This window comes from Acipenser ruthenus, chromosome 27 (assembly GCF_902713425.1).
Source record: "Acipenser ruthenus chromosome 27, fAciRut3.2 maternal haplotype, whole genome shotgun sequence".
Taxonomy (NCBI): domain Eukaryota; kingdom Metazoa; phylum Chordata; class Actinopteri; order Acipenseriformes; family Acipenseridae; genus Acipenser; species Acipenser ruthenus.
In genome coordinates this window covers 5,662,702-5,682,985 of record NC_081215.1, presented here as the reverse complement: position 1 = coordinate 5,682,985, position 20,284 = coordinate 5,662,702, and the positions used below count along the sequence as shown (strand labels likewise).

Sequence of the window (20,284 nt, the reverse complement as noted above, 5' to 3'; positions counted from 1 at the left end):
TATACCAAAAACCCAGCACAGATTAAAGCCTGTCTCTGTATGAAACACAACATAATTTATTTGCTACCTGATTAGAATGGGCAACGTGTCTCAGATAACGAAGAGAGCAGGACATCTTTTATTCACACTTCTTTCTCATCCAGATCCTATCAGATGCACGGGTCCCCTGGTAGGTACCAACACAACTACAAATCCCACATTTGAAAAAAAAAAAAAGAAATGTAGACAGTTTAGTCAAATAAAAGACAGAAGATTAAGGGAATTGAAGTCGGAAGCGTGTATAATTGCTGTTTAATGTATTAGCAGAAGTAATAAGAGGCACTGCTCAGGGAAGATGAGTCATTTGTTGTGTCTCCCTCTCTGCGCTTCAGTTCAGACTCCTGATGAAGGGTGACTGCTCCCTTGATGAGTGCTTATAACTGTCCTTGTCGATATACAAATGACAGCCAACCCCCCCTTGTTAAAAGAAAGTGAAAATTTGCCAGCCTCCTTTGCGGTTATTTAAGCTATTTGTTTTCAAACAGGTTTGATTTTGGTCAAAGTCAGATTCAATCTTTGAAACACCCTAAACCATTTTTTTTTTTTTGCTCACTGTCAAACTCTGGTTTGAGGTTTCACTGAGGGAATAATATGGAAACAGAGAGCTCCTACCTCCCCACTCACCAACCGCACCTTTCACATTTTATGAAGCTCATCACGTATAAATGCCTTTTTAAAAAATATAACCAATATACCTCTACCACTAACGAAATGACCATCCAACTTTCTCTGGGTCATTCTCGAAGGAGATCAAGACAAATATTAAGTAGAATATGAAAAAGCAGTCCACATCATTACCATTTAATGCCTTTCATCTCTGGAAGCCTAGGTTAAAATCCATCTTGGGTATAAGTGAAATGAATGTGGTGTTCTCAATTCTTCCTACAGAGGACCATCGGCAATTGGCATGCTATGTTTAGGAGAGGCCCAGGACTGAATAGCAGGGGGTGTTCAGGTCAGGACTGAGGTGTGCTTGCTTGCAGAGCGGTGAAGGGAAGCTCTCATGGTGTTGCTGGTACCATGCCGGACACTACCATTATCCCTCTCCTTTCATGAGCTCTTCATTTACAAGAGCCACCAGCGTGTGGTCTCAAGCACCATGAATCAAATGCAAAAAAAATAAACATCTCCATATAGAGATGATTCCAGCCATGACTTTACATTGAGAGAAAGAGGATAGCTTTTTATAATGGTTGTCGCTTGAGCCTCACCCATTTTAGTAAGCTGGAATTAACTGTGGTTCATTTTAAATATGTATATCAAGCTGTTCTGAAGTCCCAACAACACTATTGTGAACTACACCTTGTTTTTAATAGGCTTGTCATGCTGTTATGTTGGGAGCATTGTATTCAGTAAGAATGTTAATGGAGTAATACGCTGTGTCTAATTATTACACAGGGACACTTTTATATTTTGTTATCTTTGTGATGCACTAGGATTTGATTGCTCGGCAATATTAATAGTCATGGAATATCAATTTTCAATTAGCTTTGTTTGCTCTCTGTGTGATGCCATTTAGCTGGGTAGCACTAATGTCAATTCCCAGTAAGATATCGGTAACTACCGATATCATTTCTACATGCCATTTGAACATCAAGTTAAATGAACTGAAGTTTTGATACTTTCTAACTAGTACAAGGTCACCAAATTCTAGGGAGGTGATTGCTCTATTTGTGGTATGAAGACACATATAAACATGTGATGGGGAAAATGGTTCCAGGGTAGATCTGTATAAAAAAAGAATAGCTGTGTAACTCATGACTCACATGGTGGAAATGCCCACTTTGACAATGTTGGGGTGACTTGAAGATACATAATCTCATTTTAAGGCACAGAAACACAATGGTTTTATTTGCATTTGCATTCATATGGTTAGTCTGGCAACTTTCTGGGCAGCCCGTCATTTTTTAAGGAAGGTCTTGAGATTTGTGAACCCTGTCCAGAGCCCTGCTTGCAGCAGCCATCTTGGTAAGGTCTGAAGCTCTTCTTGTGTATCAGGTTGTGTTTTGTAATTTGGAGTCATAACTTTGAATGACAATGATGTGAAGATGTGACTTTCTCCAAATGATGGTGTTATATGTCAAATGAACGACTACAGGAAGTTTTGTATGTATCTTTTCTCTTCCAGTTTTATTAGTTGCTATGCTGGTGCTTCGGCTAAACCCCCAGTGATTTTAATATAATACTTCAGGCTGGCATTTTGAAGTTAAAGCTCTTTTGAGTATTAATAGTGTGTTTTTATTAGGAGGTAGATGTGGCTGCTTTCAGAGAATTGAAAAAGTGAAGTAAATGATCGTGGGAGCAATGAAAATAAACATATGTCAGACCTGTTGTACAGATGATAGAAGACCATCTTTATTTAAAGCCAATCATCTAGAATAGAATTTACTTCAGTAATAATAACTCTGCAATATATTTTGTGGATAACCGCCTACGTGACAGGAGTCTTACATTTTAAGACCATAAAATCCCCAAAAGATACATGCAGCCTAGTCTGGGCAAAAATAGAATTATTTTTTTATGAGTTGTCACTTAAAGTCGCCTCTGAGAGAATGGGTCTTATTTACATAGCAGCAAACAGATTTTCTATAAGAGAAATAAGTTAAATTAAAAATAAACCCCCACTCAGCAGTAAAAGTTTATAGTTCTGGAATACATTTTTTTTATTTTTTATTATTTTACAGGTTAAAAGTGTTGGGAAATGTTTTGTCTGTGCTTATTTATCTCCCGCAGTTAAATACAGACCAATATTCAGGTAGGTTTGGTGGGTGGGTTTGTTGATTTACTGGATTATGACTGGATTATTACTGGAGTATTACTGGAGTATTACTGGAGTATTACTGGATTATTACTGGAATATTACTGGATTATTACAGGAGTATTACTGGATTATTACTGGATTATTACTGGAGTATTACTGGATTATTACTGGAGTATTACTGGATTATTACTGGAATATTACTGGATTATTACAGGAGTATTACTTGATTATTACTGGATTATTACTGGAGTATTACTGTATTAGCTGCAATTATAATTGTTTTTGGTTACCCATGCATGTAGTATAAATCACCAATCACTGTTAAAATTCCATTCCATTTTATCTGTGTGTAGATGTCATCACACGCACAGAAGATACGGCACAATTCTAAAAAATCAACAATACTTTTCTATTATTTTTTGGAGGTTTGTGAGTGCAGTTGTTGTCTTTGAGATTTATAATAACGTTGTGTCAGGTGCTTTCTCATTATAAGAGGCGTCTCTTGTACCATTTGAGCAGCCAGAACTGCTCAGCTTTACTTTGCAGTCCTCTCACCCAAGCTGCATGAGATGACATCTCTTATACAAGAAGACACCCCCCTATACACAGGGTATTAACCTAAAGTATTATATATGTATGCCCTGCTAAAAAGTACAGGTACAATACTGTTTAGTTACTATGGGAAGTTGACATAAGTGTCAGCTGATGTTTTACCTCAGAATTCATAATCATTGGGTCATTGAAATTGTAGGTTTTTCAAAGTCTAGGATACTGGAATTGATAAAAGGATAGTGATCTATACACTGTCCTGGCACTTGAGATTTTTCTGAATGACCAAGAAGGTGCATCACAGTTACCCTGAACAAATTCCATGAATTTTACAAGTCCCTGGACTCCAACCACCCCATACCATACTCACTTTCATCCATGACCCTGCTTACTTGGGGAAAAATCAAACTACATGTCCTCAACAGAAGTCTATGCAAGCTAATGGCTGTTTACTGCCAAGCTAAGCCAAATCTCCTGCCATGCTACAATACAAATGGCAACTTCACGTTGCTCTATTGAGATCTTTGTTCAAGCATTTTACATCCCCCTAACATTCAATTATTGATATCATCTAAGACCATAAAATCCCCAAAAGATACATGCAGCCTAGTCTGGGCAAAAATAGAATTATTTTTTTATGAGTTGTCACTTAAAGTCGCCTCTGAGAGAATGGGTCTTATTTACATAGCAGCAAACAGATTTTCTATAAGAGAAATAAGTTAAATTAAAAATAAACCCCCACTCAGCAGTAAAAGTTTATAGTTCTGGAATACATTTTTTTTATTTTTTATTATTTTACAGGTTAAAAGTGTTGGGAAATGTTTTGTCTGTGCTTATTTATCTCCCGCAGTTAAATACAGACCAATATTCAGGTAGGTTTGGTGGGTGGGTTTGTTGATTTACTGGATTATGACTGGATTATTACTGGAGTATTACTGGAGTATTACTGGAGTATTACTGGATTATTACTGGAATATTACTGGATTATTACAGGAGTATTACTGGATTATTACTGGATTATTACTGGAGTATTACTGGATTATTACTGGAGTATTACTGGATTATTACTGGAATATTACTGGATTATTACAGGAGTATTACTTGATTATTACTGGATTATTACTGGAGTATTACTGTATTAGCTGCAATTATAATTGTTTTTGGTTACCCATGCATGTAGTATAAATCACCAATCACTGTTAAAATTCCATTCCATTTTATCTGTGTGTAGATGTCATCACACGCACAGAAGATACGGCACAATTCTAAAAAATCAACAATACTTTTCTATTATTTTTTGGAGGTTTGTGAGTGCAGTTGTTGTCTTTGAGATTTATAATAACGTTGTGTCAGGTGCTTTCTCATTATAAGAGGCGTCTCTTGTACCATTTGAGCAGCCAGAACTGCTCAGCTTTACTTTGCAGTCCTCTCACCCAAGCTGCATGAGATGACATCTCTTATACAAGAAGACACCCCCCTATACACAGGGTATTAACCTAAAGTATTATATATGTATGCCCTGCTAAAAAGTACAGGTACAATACTGTTTAGTTACTATGGGAAGTTGACATAAGTGTCAGCTGATGTTTTACCTCAGAATTCATAATCATTGGGTCATTGAAATTGTAGGTTTTTCAAAGTCTAGGATACTGGAATTGATAAAAGGATAGTGATCTATACACTGTCCTGGCACTTGAGATTTTTCTGAATGACCAAGAAGGTGCATCACAGTTACCCTGAACAAATTCCATGAATTTTACAAGTCCCTGGACTCCAACCACCCCATACCATACTCACTTTCATCCATGACCCTGCTTACTTGGGGAAAAATCAAACTACATGTCCTCAACAGAAGTCTATGCAAGCTAATGGCTGTTTACTGCCAAGCTAAGCCAAATCTCCTGCCATGCTACAATACAAATGGCAACTTCACGTTGCTCTATTGAGATCTTTGTTCAAGCATTTTACATCCCCCTAACATTCAATTATTGATATCATCTAAGAGAAAACACTTCAGTGATACAATTTAATATTCAGAAGATCTGCAGCAGTTTTTCAGCAGTATTTTATCTTCAGAAACAACAGTCAAATCACAATACGTATATATTATAGCAAATTATATTGTTATAAAGACTACTTTTGAAATGTGATATCTTTAAGAGTTGTTTTCTGAAGCAGACCGCTGAAAAAACAGTCACAGACCAGCCATCGCAGTTCCTGTTTGCAACTGAAAAGGTTAAGAATTTTCCCCCAATAACCCCCCAAGCAGGTACTCACCCGATACCAGACTATCTCTCGCAGCCTCCCATCGGTCTTGAAGTTACATTTCAGCGTTACGGTGTCTCCTACTACAACAGGAGGAAGGGGTTCAATGGTGACTGTTAGATAACCTGGGGATCAGATAAAGAAACAAAAGTCTTAACCCCTGGAATGATAATACATTCATCTCAAAGAGCATTGAAAATGAAATGGTGTGATTACCAAGGCTTTCAAATCCTATTCTTATTTCCGAGCTTGTTCAACCTTATACATATTTTGCTTCCTTTCTTGTTTATTGTGGTGTTTAAAAAGCAAAACAAAACATTATATTAAGATTTATCAAGTATAACCTTCAGTCTGATGTATAACGACTTCCCGTTCAGTAGATTACAATGGTCTGGTAGCAGCTAGATTATTTCAGGAAGTGAACAGCAACATTCCTGGGCATGTAGCACATATTAAAAGATCATTTACTATAATACAAATATTAGGACAACAATTTCTTCATCATTGGCCTCAATATTTCAAATACACCTCGAGGTAAGAGGGTTTACAAATATGAATGTGATTTTGAAGGTTGAATTGGTGGTGGATTAGTAACAAAGATATTGACAGCTTTTTATGAAATGCATTGGGCTGTTTGCCACTGTATAAAGTAAACACATTGAGTATCATCACAAATGCCAGCAAGCTCTCTTTAAACAATTGAAATGTTGCTACACCCTGAGCTAGCAAGATGACAGCTCTCTGAAAGAGCAGGAGGCTGTCGGTTGGATCCCCGGCTGGGGTTGATTTAGCACGGACATTAGTGTTGAATGAGAACTCTGGGCGGAAGCGAGCAAACTGACACAGCCTGTCCTAATGAGAAAGACAAATCCGTCACTGAGCGTGCAATTACAAGAGGGATCAGGTCGAGTCGCTCGCTCCTCTGGATCCTCTGGGGGCAGTGACGGGAGCTGCCAGCGAGTGCAGCAGCTACAGTTGCTCAGCACACAGAACACCAAGCAGCTCTCAGGCTGGGTGAGCAGATACATCATTATTCCATTGACTTACATGTGTCAACTTTATTCGGAATTGACACAAAAGACCAGGCTGTATCTCTTGATGTTTTCTCTTACAATAAGATTGAAAGAGAAAAGTGAAAAGTAACAAGTCACCACCTCAGTCACTCTCAACATGGGCCGAGGGATCTTTACTATGCATGATGTAGAGAAGAGCATTCTTCATACACGGTGTATTGTAAAGTGAATCTCCTCCATTAAAATATCCTCATTTAAATAATGAGGATTGGTAAGTAGAGTTTATTATAAATGAGACGCAGTATGCTAAGCAATAAAATGCATTTGCGTTGCAGGATGTCACAATGAAAAAAATTAAGATCTGGTCAGTACATTTTTATGACATAATAAAAAAATGTAGCTACATGAGTGTTAAACAGCATCACTCAGAGCCACATGAATCATCTCAGTGTTACATTAAATGTTGATATAAAACACAAAAGTAGCGTATTATTTTTTGTTTTTATCAAGGACACCCTTAGTCGTCCAAAAACATTTCTTACTACTCAATTGCCCGGAGCTCCAAATTGTTGTGCAATTGTTTTTTTTTTTCTTTTCCAGAAGATCATTTAAATTCCCTCATTTCAAAGCCCTAGTTCCCAAAGTTTTAGTTCCTGTGTCTCTAAGGCTGAGCAGTGCTGCGGAATGTGTTTATCAAAGAAAAAGCTTTGCATAGCTTAATTGATGAAGAAAAACAAACAGTATTCCCAACGCATGTTAATGTCAAGTTTATATTTCTGTCATGTCTACCGATATGAATTCAAACAAACTTGGAGATAAATCCATATTTATGCATCCAGATTTCCATGTGTCTTAGATTCAAAGACTGAATTATAGCCTACATAGGGTTTGTCTAAATAGGAACTTTTGTAAATAACTGTGGTTGAAATTAAGGTGTTTTTGTTTGTCTGGGAAATATGATTACTTTCAAAATTCTTATTGATTCAACTTCATTATAACCAGGACGTGGATTTAGATGAAGTTACTTAAGCAATTCAAAACCAGCCCTATCATTTTTATTGAAACGGTTTATTTTGGATTAGCTTTTTTAATTTAAGCCATCTTCAGAAAGATTATTTTTACTGCGGTAAATAGCCAGCACGGCTCTTGTTCAATCATGCCCGTCATCTGTCACACACTTTAACACAAACAATACTTCCAATTCCCCTCATTTGAAATAGCCACTTAGGGAAACCCAATCTGTGAAATGTCCCCCAAGACCATCTTGCTTCTTTTCACTCAATAGCTCACTATAACACCAAGTTCTGAGTATATTACAGCAAATGAGTCTATTGTCTCATACACATCAGTGCATCCTTCCCATGCTTCCCCAAAGCAACCTGTTTGAAGAAATATTTTATTAACACAACCACAATCTCTTACTTGGCTATTGACGTTTCTCTAAAGTCTTCTTTTTGACAAAGTGGGGTGAGAAGTTGAGTCTCCATGACCCATGAATCTTCTCTTTTCGGGCTGTTTCAAACCGTATGGCTGTTTTGTGATGTGGAAACACTACTACCAGGGGAGGTCTCAGTCTACCATAACTATTAAACACTCACTAGCGCTGAATTTAGAAGTCTTTAGACTTCTAGTCGAAATGTTTGTCATTGAATTTATTAAGTTTATTTTAGTATTTCTAAATAGAGACCTGAATCTTGACCAACCAACCCAGAGTAGGGGCAAGATTGTCTTTTCTAGTCCAGGTTTTTGTGCCAATATTAAACCATTTAAACTTAAAGTAGTTAATTATTTGAGTATATCTATCAAATCATTAAAAAATAAGGGTTTTTTACAATTCAGGTGGATTCCCCGGTGCTGTTAAATACTGGATGTAGGTTGATCAAATGATCCCCATTTATTGAGTGTTTTTTAAGTCATTAATGACATGCAATGCTGAAACATTCAGATTTCTGGTGACAGGTATGGCAGTTTCCAATAGCACAAATTCTAAAGCCTGCTTGCCTACCAAACTTCAGGCACAATGCTTTGGAATAAAGCTATAGACAAGCAAAATCTCTGTTTTGTGTATTATGAAGGGATTGACGTCAACCATCAGTTGATACCATGATTAGACTTTTCCAGAACTGATCCTTCAGCGCAAGTGTGAAGTTGCCAACTGGCAAAATAAGTTATGTTACTTTAACAGTTTGTCATTCCTACAGACCATGTTACATTTGTACAGACATAAAACATGCATGCATAAAACGTGTAGTGAGTGCTGTCCTTGCAATCCAAAAGGCAGAGCTTTCTATATAACTCTAATAAGCAATTAGAGAAGCGGTTATCGGCTTGAAATACATAAACTGTGAATATGTGAGATTGTGAATGTAATTAACTTCCATTAGATTGCTTTTAGGGCACTTGGATGCTGCTGCCATGCCTGATTCCATCATAAGAGAGATTAAAATGGGAGCTAATGGGTGCAGCAGAAAACGTGTACCATTATTTATGACAGCAGTTTTACGGATTATTTATTTATTGATTCTTTTTTTTAAACCCTTGAAATAACGAGACACTAAACTAAAAGAGCAACTGGGCATGGGTAGGAAATATCATACTTCTCTAATGTTTGGCTTTTGTTGTTTCGATTCACTTTATATATCATTTTCTGTTTCAGTCCTTACCCCCGGGTGACTTTTAAAACTCACCAGAGCTCTCAGTAACCTGTCCAATCGCAGTCCTCATGTAACGCTCTTCCCACAGTGGATGTAAAAAATACTACATTTGTTTTACGGGGTATTTGTTACCAATGTGTTTCTCTCAAACACTAGGGGCAGAGCATTGCAGGTAGGCAGGTTAATGTAAACGTGTATCAGGCTCTTTTGAAGCCACAGAGGTGTTCTTTAAAGTGCTTTTCCATAAAACTCGAAAGGGATATTTCAGATTTAACATCGCCAGGTTAATCTCAAAGAATATTTTGTGCAAACTGTGGCAAATGACCATTTAAACTTAAAGAGGTACTGTACCTCATACATAGACTTAAAGAAAACTAAGAAACCATAAAGTACGGATCGCAGTAAAAACTAAACCACATCTTTAACCTGTTTTACAAATATTATTGCCTCCCATTTGCTTGTTAGAAGTGGGAGCTGAATGATAAATGGGGCAGCAGTGTGGAGTAGTGGTTAGGGCTCTGGACTCTTGACCGTAGGGTTGTGGGTTCAATCCCCAGTGGGGGACACTGCTGTTGTACCCTTGAGCAAGGTACTTTACCTAGATTGCTCCAGTAAAAAAAAAAACAACTGAATAAATGGGTAATTGTATGTAAAAATAATGTGATATCTGTATAATGTGATATCTTGTAACAATTGTAAGTCGCCCTGGATAAGGGCGTCTGCTAAGAAATAAATAATAATAAATGATAATGTTGTATTCCATCACTGGCAATACAAATTGCTTGATGATACAATGCAAACTCTCCCCAATAGAACCACATTGCAGTGCCTGGTTTCAAGCACTACTTCATTTTTTGTAGTCAATGTAGCAAAATGCAGTATACAATTGAACTAGAATGAAATAATGTATTATTGTGTTTATATATATATATATATATATATATATATATATAAGAATTGACATTGCTTCCTGAACGATTAAGCAGAAAGAATGCTTTGAATCAAAACTTATTTGGCGATTTCAATGCTTCTTCCAAAAAGAATCAGTTTTGAAAACTGAATGCAAAAATAACAATGAGCAATTCTGCGAGGGCTTATATGAAGCCATTGAATTGCTCCTGCTCTCTGTAGCTTTGAAGGAAGCTGGGTTCAATGGCAATAGGGAACAACTGCCGTTTTTTTAAAAGCATACAATTGCTCGGTATATAGAAAAATGGAGCGCACTCAGGGAACAAAGGAGACAGAGAAAGCCAGGTGTACTGTTAGGACACCTGTACTTAGAAACACACTAATTGAAGTGACTGTAAACACCTCTACAGCTAAAGACTTGAATGGCTTTGCAGGAAGCAAACAATAGGCTTGATACTGGCTCTCTTTGTCTGTGCTGACTCACTGGGTGGAAGCAGTTCACTTATCCACTTGCCCATACTTTTATTCGCCAAGCATATTCAATCCATAAACTGCCTATACAAATGCTGGGCCACTGGAAACAATACTGTGTTCTGCAATGACTGTATAAACTACTGGGATTATCTCTTTAACAGTGAATTTGATATATACAGTTCTTCAATGGCAGTAGTGTAAAAGTAACAGGATTAATTTTACTCATAGTGAAACTGGGCCCCTGGCAGTGCAATGGTATATACTGCAATGCAAGTACAGTAAAAGTAACAGGATTAGCGATCCCTTGTGGAGACTGGGCCCCTGGCAGGAGTGGTCCTGCAATGGTGTTAGTGAAGCCTTACAGAGACTGGTGATGCACTAATTCAACAGCAGTACTGTAACAGGAATTGGGTTAGTTATACCTTAAAGTCTTTGCTGTATCCAAAGCAGTACATTTTTTTTTAACTCTGAAGTTAATGTGGTCAAGCGTGAACCCTCATTACCCTCACCTCCCTCTAGCAATAGGACCCCAAATGAAGTACCTGTGGTAATCTCTTAAACACTTGTGAAGCCCTACTGTGTAAGAAGCTTGGTACGTGACACAGTGTCAGCCCTCATGAGGTTCTCCACTATGGAAGCAATGAGCTGGAGGCTGAAGTAAAGGCTATGCAAGATTTGTGTCTCAAAGTGAGAAATAAGGGTATACTGTGTGTGGGGGATAGGAAGGTGATGGAGTACAGACCTCCATTCTCAAGGGACAATGGTAGCTCTAGGACTGAGTAATAATATGAGGTTGCTAGTGGTAGAATGGTATTGCAGTAGTATTATATACTGACAACAATGTTGTCAAAAAGGGGTCACACAATACATACACATTTGCAGTCTCAATTTTGACTTTATTTCATTTTCTACATGCAATATTTGTTTACAGATCTATTGTCAATTACTAGGTGCCCTTTTCCTTTTCCATGTATGGGATTTACAGTAATGTGTATATGAGCAAATCCCCATACATGCTACATTCATTTGCACATGTGAACTGCTGGAGGGAGATGACATTTACAGCACAGCAAGATTGGGCATATGAGCCATTTTGAAAGCTGACATAAAAATGCACTCAGTAATTTGGGAGAAATGCCATAGGGTCTTTGTTATTTTATATGCTATTTTACATCTTGTCCCCCTGCAGTTGCAGAACATTGGGATCTGGGAATAAGTGGATTAAAATGAGGAAATAAGTAACTGTTGTGTTTTGTACTTTCACTGCTATTTTTTACATTCTGGTATAGAATGTCCAAAAAGTATCCTTATTAATAATGACAAGATTGTTAGTACTATGCATCTCCCCTGCCACAGCTAAAGAACTAAGCCACTGTGACAGTGTGCACTACACATCAAAAAATGTGTGATATACAGTAGAAAATACAGCTATCACAGTCTATATCCCCAGATTTCACCTATTTTTCTCACCTGTTACCTTACTGCAGTAATACCCACACAAGAGCTCAAGAGAATTGAAGGTCAGTGGGCATCCTCTAATCCTACCACCAAGCCAATCGCCTCTTTACAGCCGGGAGCTCGAAACCAGATGTAGGTTAGTTACCAGCCCTTGAGGACAAGCGTGTAGAGGAATGACGTGATATAGTCCCTGTTGATTTTACCCTATAGGATCCCCAACCAAGATCAACCGCTTGGCAGAGCCAGGATACAAACCTGCACTACACACTGCATGAATCACCTTGCACACCACGCTGCCTTTATCAAGTAAGAGACTTGGGATCCCTACATTTCCAGATTCTGAAACTTGGGTTAAAGTATGTCTTTACCAAATAGAAAAGTTCTCTGAATATTTGTAAAAATATACATGTAACATTTAGACGTATATATATATATATATATATATATATATATATACAGACGTGCTCAAATTTGTTGGTACCCCTCCACAAAAAACGAAGAATGCACAATTTTCTCTGAAATAACTTGAAACTGACAAAAGTAATTGGCATCCGCCATTGTTTATTCCATATTTAATAGAAATCAGACTTTGCTTTTGATGATTTTTATTCAACATAATATTGTAAATAATAAATCAAATGAAAATGGCATGGACAAAAATGATGGGACCGCTAACCTAATATTTTGTTGCACAACCTTTAGAGGCAATCACTGCAATCAAACGTTTTTTGTAGCTCTCAATGAGACTTCTGCACCTGTTAACAGGTAGTTTGGCCCACTCTTTCTGAGCAAACTGCTCCAGCTGTCTCAGGTTTGATGGGTGCCTTCTCCAGACTGCAAGTTTCAGCTCTTTCCATAGATGTTCGATAGGATTCAGATCAGGACTCATAGAAGGCCACTTCAGAATAGTCCAATGTTTTGTTCTTATCAATTCTTGGGTGCTTTTAGCTGTGTGTTTTGGGTCATTATCCTGTTGGAGGACCCATGACGTGCGACTGAGACAGAGCTTTCTGACACTGGGCAGTACGTTTCGCTCCAGAATGCCTTGATAGTCTTGAGATTTCATTGTGCCCTGCACAGATTCAAGGCACCCTGTGCCAGGCGCAGCAAAGCAGCCCCAAAACATAACCGAGTCTTCTCCATGTTTCACTGTAGGTATGGTGTTCTTTTCTTTGAAAGCTTCATTTTTTCGTCTGTGAACATAGAGCTGATGTGACTTGCCAAAAAGCTCCAGTTTTGACTCATCTGTCCAAAGGACATTCTCTCAGAAGGATTGTGGCTTGTCAATATGCATTTTAGCAAATTCCAGTCTGGCTTTTTTATGTTTTTCTTTCAAAAGTGGAGTCCTCCTGGGTCTTCTTCCATGGAGCCCACTTTCGCTCAAAAAGCGACGGATGGTGCGATCAGAAACTGACGTACCTTCTCCTTGGAGTTCAGCTTGTATCTCTTTGGCAGTTAACCTTGGTTCTTTTTCTACCATTCGCACTATCCTTCTGTTCAATCTGGGGTCGATTTTCCTCTTGCGGCCGCGCCCAGGGAGGTTGGCTACAGTTCCATGGACCTTAAACTTCTTAATAATATTTGCAACTGTTGTCACAGGAACATCAAGCTGCTTGGAGATGGTCTTGTAGCCTTTACCTTTACCATGCTTGTCTATTATTTTCTTTCTGATCTCCTCAGACAACTCTCTCCTTTGCTTTCTCTGGTCCATGTTCAGTGTGGTGCACACAATGATACCAAACAGCACAGTGACTACTTTCCTCCATTTAAATAGGCTGAATGACTGATTACAAGATTGGAGACATGTGTGATACTAATTAAAGAAACTAATTAGTTTGAAATATCACTATAATCCAATTATTTATTATCTTTTCTAAGGGGTACCAACAAATGTGTCCAGGCCATTTTAGAATATCTTTGTAGAATAAGCAATAATTAATCTCTTTTCACAGCTTCTTTGCTTTATTCTATGACATACCAAAGGCATGCAAGTATACATGATAAAATAGCTTTTAATTTCATCACTTTTCAGGAGGAATGAAGCATTATTTCAATGAGCTGTAAGGGTACCAACAAATTTGAGCAATTTGAGTCAAAACTGGAGCTTTTTGGCAAGTCACATCAGCTCTATGTTCACAGACGAAAAAATGAAGCTTTCAAAGAAAAGAACACCATACCTACAGTGAAACATGGAGGAGGCTTGGTTATGTTTTGGGGCTGCTTTGCTGCACCTGGCACAGGGTGCCTTGAATCTGTGCAGGGCACAATGAAATCTCAAGACTATCAAGGCATTCTGGAGCGAAACGTACTGCCCAGTGTCAGAAAGCTCTGTCTCAGTCGCACGTCATGGGTCCTCCAACAGGATAATGACCCAAAACACACAGCTAAAAGCACCCAAGAATGGATAAGAACAAAACATTGGACTATTCTGAAGTGGCCTTCTATGAGTCCTGATCTGAATCCTATCGAACATCTATGGAAAGAGCTGAAACTTGCAGTCTGGAGAAGGCACCCATCAAACCTGAGACAGCTGGAGCAGTTTGCTCAGGAAGAGTGGGCCAAACTACCTGTTAACAGGTGCAGAAGTCTCATTGAGAGCTACAGAAAACGTTTGATTGCAGTGATTGCCTCTAAAGGTTGTGCAACAAAATATTAGGTTAGCGGTCCCATCATTTTTGTCCATGCCATTTTCATTTGTTTTATTATTTACAATATTATGTTGAATAAAAATCATCAAAAGCAAAGTCTGATTTCTATTAAATATGGAATTAACAATGGTGGATGCCAATTACTTTTGTCAGTTTCAAGTTATTTCAGAGAAAATTGTGCATTCTTCGTTTTTTGTGGAGGGGTACCAACAAATTTGAGCACGTCTGTATATATATATATATATATATATATATATATATATATATATATATATATATATATATATATATATATATATGTATGTATGTAATATATATATATAAACGTTGTATCAGTATAAGCTTTTCCGCTATACAAGTTGAACACTAATGAGTCTAATATGAGTCTAATTATTCTGTTTGAAACCTTGGACTGAGTTCCATTTTTATGCAATCTGCAGGTATCTGCTCCCTGCTTCCTTCCAAAGGTCTCTCAAGCGCTATTTCTTATTAAAACTTTACGAGCTGCCGTGCAAAATGCATCTGTACCGACACGCTGATACTGAAATATGGGTTAATAGATTCATTATTTAGCAAGGGAGAGGCCAAGGAAGTTAACATAGATATTAGCTTATGACCCCCTCCAGCAGTTCATAGTCGACTGTAGAAATATCAGGGACAGCCCCAAAAACCACTGTCCCAGTTACCCAGTAAATTATGAGTGTAACCATTCCTTTCTTTTTAACCCATATGCCCTTTCTCCACCTGTAAAGCTTCCTCAGCCAATACCTGAAAGATCTATTCAATTATAATCATTTCTAATGCTGTAATGTTGAACTATGCCGAATGTTGAGTTTTAGCTTCCACTTTGACTTGACGTTCTCATTGTTTTAGTTAGGAGAATCAAGCAGTTATGTATTTTTTTGCTGAGAAATTGGTCTGGTAACACTAAAAGAAACTAGTAGAATTGTACTGGTATTTTGGGTAGATCTCCTATAAGTTACATGATAAAATGGTTTCCACATGATTCCATGCAACCAGAAAATCCAGAAAGTGATAGCCCAATGTATCAGAAGAAAATGTTGGTCTTGATGTACCACCAATCTGCAACAAGCAGTGCAATGAGTGGATCTGCTAAAAAGTAATGCAAAAGACAAGAATATCTTGATGGCAAATTGAGAAAGCCTTGCTTACAGTTAGTCTGCCTGATGATGTAAGGCATCTGTATTTGGAAAGTACAAACAGACAGTTCTTCAGTTCCAATCTGTATACTACATTATGATACTGTGTGAGTACTGACTGGTTTATATTTTGTTGCTTGTGTTGTACTCAGATTGACATTCACATTCCTTTGGAAATCACTGACTAAATATGCTTTAATTCAGTTCTTTAAACAGGTCAGTATAGTGCAGTGGTAGTGTTCAAAGTCAGAAGAGTGCTATTATCTTGGGATATATAATAAACCAGCCTTTTGATCTTTTAGCTGTTTAAAGTTAAGAATGATCTGTCACTGGAGGGGAATCAATCGATTGCATTGATTGGCTTTTTGTTATAATTAATAAATACTTTATAAGAACTTTATTTGTGTTTGATATGTCAGGATCACAGAGCAAGACAGCAGGATTCAAAACACATTGCAAATACTTATACAATACTTATATTTATATTTGCAAATACTTATATTTTTATATTTTTGTGGGGTTGCATTTGACTGATCTTGATCAAAAACAACATATAAAGAACAAATCAAGAATATCTGGCTAGATCTTGTTGTTTTTTGTTATTTTAAACTTCTTTTGATTCTGCTTAATCAAGTCTGTTTTTCTCAAGCAGTTTAGCAGTGGTTGATGAGAGGAATGTTAAATAAAAGCCTGGCGCTGTCGCTGACTGCACTGGCAGAACTTGGCATGGCTCTTTGAGGCACAGCTGCCTGGTGGAGAAAGTTGAGTGCTGGCTGAATGAAGGATAGAGACAGACCTCTGAGAACCCCATCAATCCAGTTGCTGTTAGTTGCAAAGAAATGTGGGCTGCTGTGTGCACACCTGGCCCTGAGCAGCTCTCTGGGCACTCGGCAGCTTAAGCTGGCTAAACAAGCCTGGCAGACTAAACATTTTATACGCCTCTCCCTTGATTAAAGAAGGTAATGTTGCATGGTTTGCATGCCAACTCTTTCCTGCTAATGTTGCAAAACTAGTTGTACATTTAAAGAGTTCTTACCAAGGTTTTAAAATCCATGTTCTTATCTCGTGTTAGCATGAGTAATAAATCACTGCCCCCCCCCCCCCCCCCCTTCTTTTTTCGGTCTTTGCTTGTAAATAAACTTCCATTTACAATATACAGGTATTTCAAAGACACTACAAGAAAAGTCTATGCTGCTTCCTACTACTTCATGTGTTGTAGCTCCAATGGTCTGCCATTTGACTTACAGAAAAGGTACCAAGATAAAGCAGTTTTTCTATAGCTTTGTATTTGACATATTTGTATATCCTATAACACAGTGAAAAAAAAGTGGTGAATCACCACCATTTGGAATCGTTATAAATTCTACAAGAAATAGGTGGAATCAAGGTGGAAGAAAAGTTTATCAACTTAAACTGTACAGAATGATCCAAAATGACACCCAGTGAAAAAATGTATATGTTAGGGTAAAGTTTTCTGCTCTCCCCCATTCTAAAAAGCAATACTTAGCGTAGTAGGCTTATTCACTAGCATTTTATGCCTTCCACCTTTGGAAGCCAAATCCTGCTCTGTTCACTAGTGAAATCAGTGTGGATGTCTCAGCTTATCTAAAGTGGACATTAGCCCACATAACAAAACCAACAGACAATTGCCAGCTTGAAAGAAACCTAGGACTGTTTCTCCTCATCACGCTACAGTGGACCCTACCGGCCAAGCGCCTAGTGAGCTCAAGTGGGCAACTGCAGGGATGGCCTTTGTCCTCCAGAGGCCAGTAGCTCGCTGCCAACCGCTCTTGAGTTCTTGGGTGTAAAAGAAAACCTGGCTTGGTCGTGGAATCAAAGAATGGCCACTTCAGTTCTCCTGAGCTGTGTGGGGAATTGCTGCGATGAGGGGAAAAAATAATTGGACATTCTAAATTGGGGAGAAAATCGGGAGCATAATAATTGGGCACTCTAAATAAAACATTTAAAAGAATAAATCTAGACAGGGTGGGTAGTTTTCAGAGGCAATTATTATTTTGTAATTCTTTATTTTGAAAGACTGTCGACAGGATGTCATCTGAAGGTGGTGTAAAAATATCTGTTTCAATGTTAGAATTCTGCTTCAGTGCATTACAAGGTCTTCTGTGAGTCCTGTCTCAATAGACTGCATGTAACATCCTTTTATTGTTATTCAAACAAAGGGATCTTGTCCTCTGGAAAGAATTTTATAAGACAGCAAGCATTGTGCTCAGCGTTATTATAAGTTATAATTTAACATTGTAAAGGTGAAAATATGCTGTTTGTGTGTGAATGCTAGGAATTTAGAGATCAATATAAAACCTCTTTGTGAAGTCTCAAAATGTAACACAAAAGAAAAAGGGTTTGCTTATATTTATTCTATCTCAAATATAATAGTTTAGAAGATACTTCAGAAGCTTAAAGTCACCTTAGTGTTCTATTTTATTTTATTTCTTCAGCAGACACAGCATGGGAGAATGATAAAAAAGCAAGAGCTTTCATTCCATGAGCAAAAACCAGGCATGAAGATTTACAATAAGAACAGGAGAATGCTTATTTGGCATACAAAGTGACAGACTGACAATGCATGTCACTGTCAGTGTGTGTGTGTGGCTTACATACAGAGGAATATAATCAAAAATAGCAATGACTGAATAAGAGACTAATCTATTTTTGTCCACCTTTTTATGGTGTTTGCATCGGTTCTTACCGCAACTACCTACACTTTATTCTGTAATCTGTGTAAAGGTGCTTTCACTTGAGTGCAGGAGCTTCTCTTCAGTTCTAATTAGGTTAGATCAGCCAAACTGTCTATAAAAGTTGGGATGAGCGCTATAAAAATGATCTTCCACTTCAGATTTCCTTTTGCTTTGCTCTAATACTCTCCTGTGCACCAGATGGTGTTGGCGCCTACAATGTATTGCCACTTTGCCTGATCTAGTCTTCATTATATTGTATATGTCTGTGGCACACAAGTAGAACTGCTCCTGCATAGTCAAATGACCTAAACATAATGTGGATTTAATACAAAATATACAAAAACACAGAATCTGAGTAATTGCAATAAGAACATATAAATGTAAGGGAACAGTACTTTTTTTTCCTTTATACCTTCTATTGTGGATTCATAACTTTTTTAACTTTAATGACATGCACCATTTACTGTGCGTTCAGGCTCATTGGAACACGCCAGGGCCTTAAAGTCATGTCTCGCAATCTCCTATTACATTTGTTTTAGATGAAGCCGAGGAAATTAATCCCCTTCAAACAGGTAACAAAATGAGAACTGGAGAAGATTAAACGCCGCTGAGCCTGACAAACAGATATTTCAATCTGTTTTAATAAAGTAAACATGGCACTGCTTACAGCAATACACAACGTGTCCTCCGCGAGTTAGCCAAAGTGCACGTCTCTCTACAGCCAGGGGACTTTAGTGCACAGAGAGGATCAATCACTGTTAGTTCAATCTCACAGAGGCACACTTTAAAAGATTAAGGTATCATGCTCATTTAGGTTCAGGGGGATGGTGCTATGGGCTGAGAATGTAGGCTAGTGCTCATTATTAAGGTGCATGGCAATGGCAGTGCTGGAGAGCTGAGAATGGAGTGTTTTGACTAGTGATCATTATTAGTAAGGTGCAGGGTAATGACAGTGCTGAGTGTGCAGTGTGTTACAGAAACTATAAGTACTCGCTAAGGACTAAGAAGTTGAGACAGCCAAACTCATGTCACTAGCAACATAAACTAGATTTTAATCCAGGCCTCAAGAGGTGAAAGGGTAGGAGCTAAACCAACTGTGTCACCATGGAAAAAATGTAAATAAATATGGAATAGGCAGATTCATGGTCTGTGTGAGGCAGGTGAGGTCAACAACTTGGGGACTGGTGTAAATGAAGTCGGTTTAGTAGCCTGTCACTGGAGAACAAGGATAGATGACTCAAACTGAGGAGCAATGAGCTAAGTCTAATTCCCACTGCTTCCTATTCTACCTTGCTTCCATTATTGCCCTTTCTGAGTTCCTCTAGGCTTATGTCTGCTTGCCTGCATATAGCAATGCATATAGTTTACCAGTAACTCTACAGGGAACTGTTTTCAGCTGTGCCAAGCTAGGAAGTCAAAATGGAGACTGTTTAAATCTGTAAGGCTATGTAGGCTGATGATGCCGTTGGATGGTAAGGCTTCAAAGAGAGAAAGCTTTCGTCTGTCGTTGAATAGCTGAAGATTACTATCATTATAACATCGTTTTACCAGAATATATTTCATTAAGATGTAGAGGGAAACTTCAGAGGTGACAGTTATATTTTACTGCGAGGTCTGATGGCACCCCTAAAGCAGAATGCCATTCTGCTCTTTATAAT

At 38.0% G+C, this 20,284-nt stretch overlaps 1 protein-coding gene across 1 annotated transcript in view; it reads right to left on the bottom strand.

The window, feature by feature from the left end:
* The window catches only part of LOC117432124 (immunoglobulin superfamily member 21-like), a 137,439-nt gene that overhangs the window by 72,964 nt on the left and 44,191 nt on the right, over window positions 1–20,284 (bottom strand). The window contains exon 2 of the mRNA XM_059001894.1: window positions 5,627–5,739. Coding sequence (XP_058857877.1) covers window positions 5,627–5,739 — 113 coding nt within the window. The remainder of the gene's footprint in view (window positions 1–5,626; window positions 5,740–20,284) is intronic.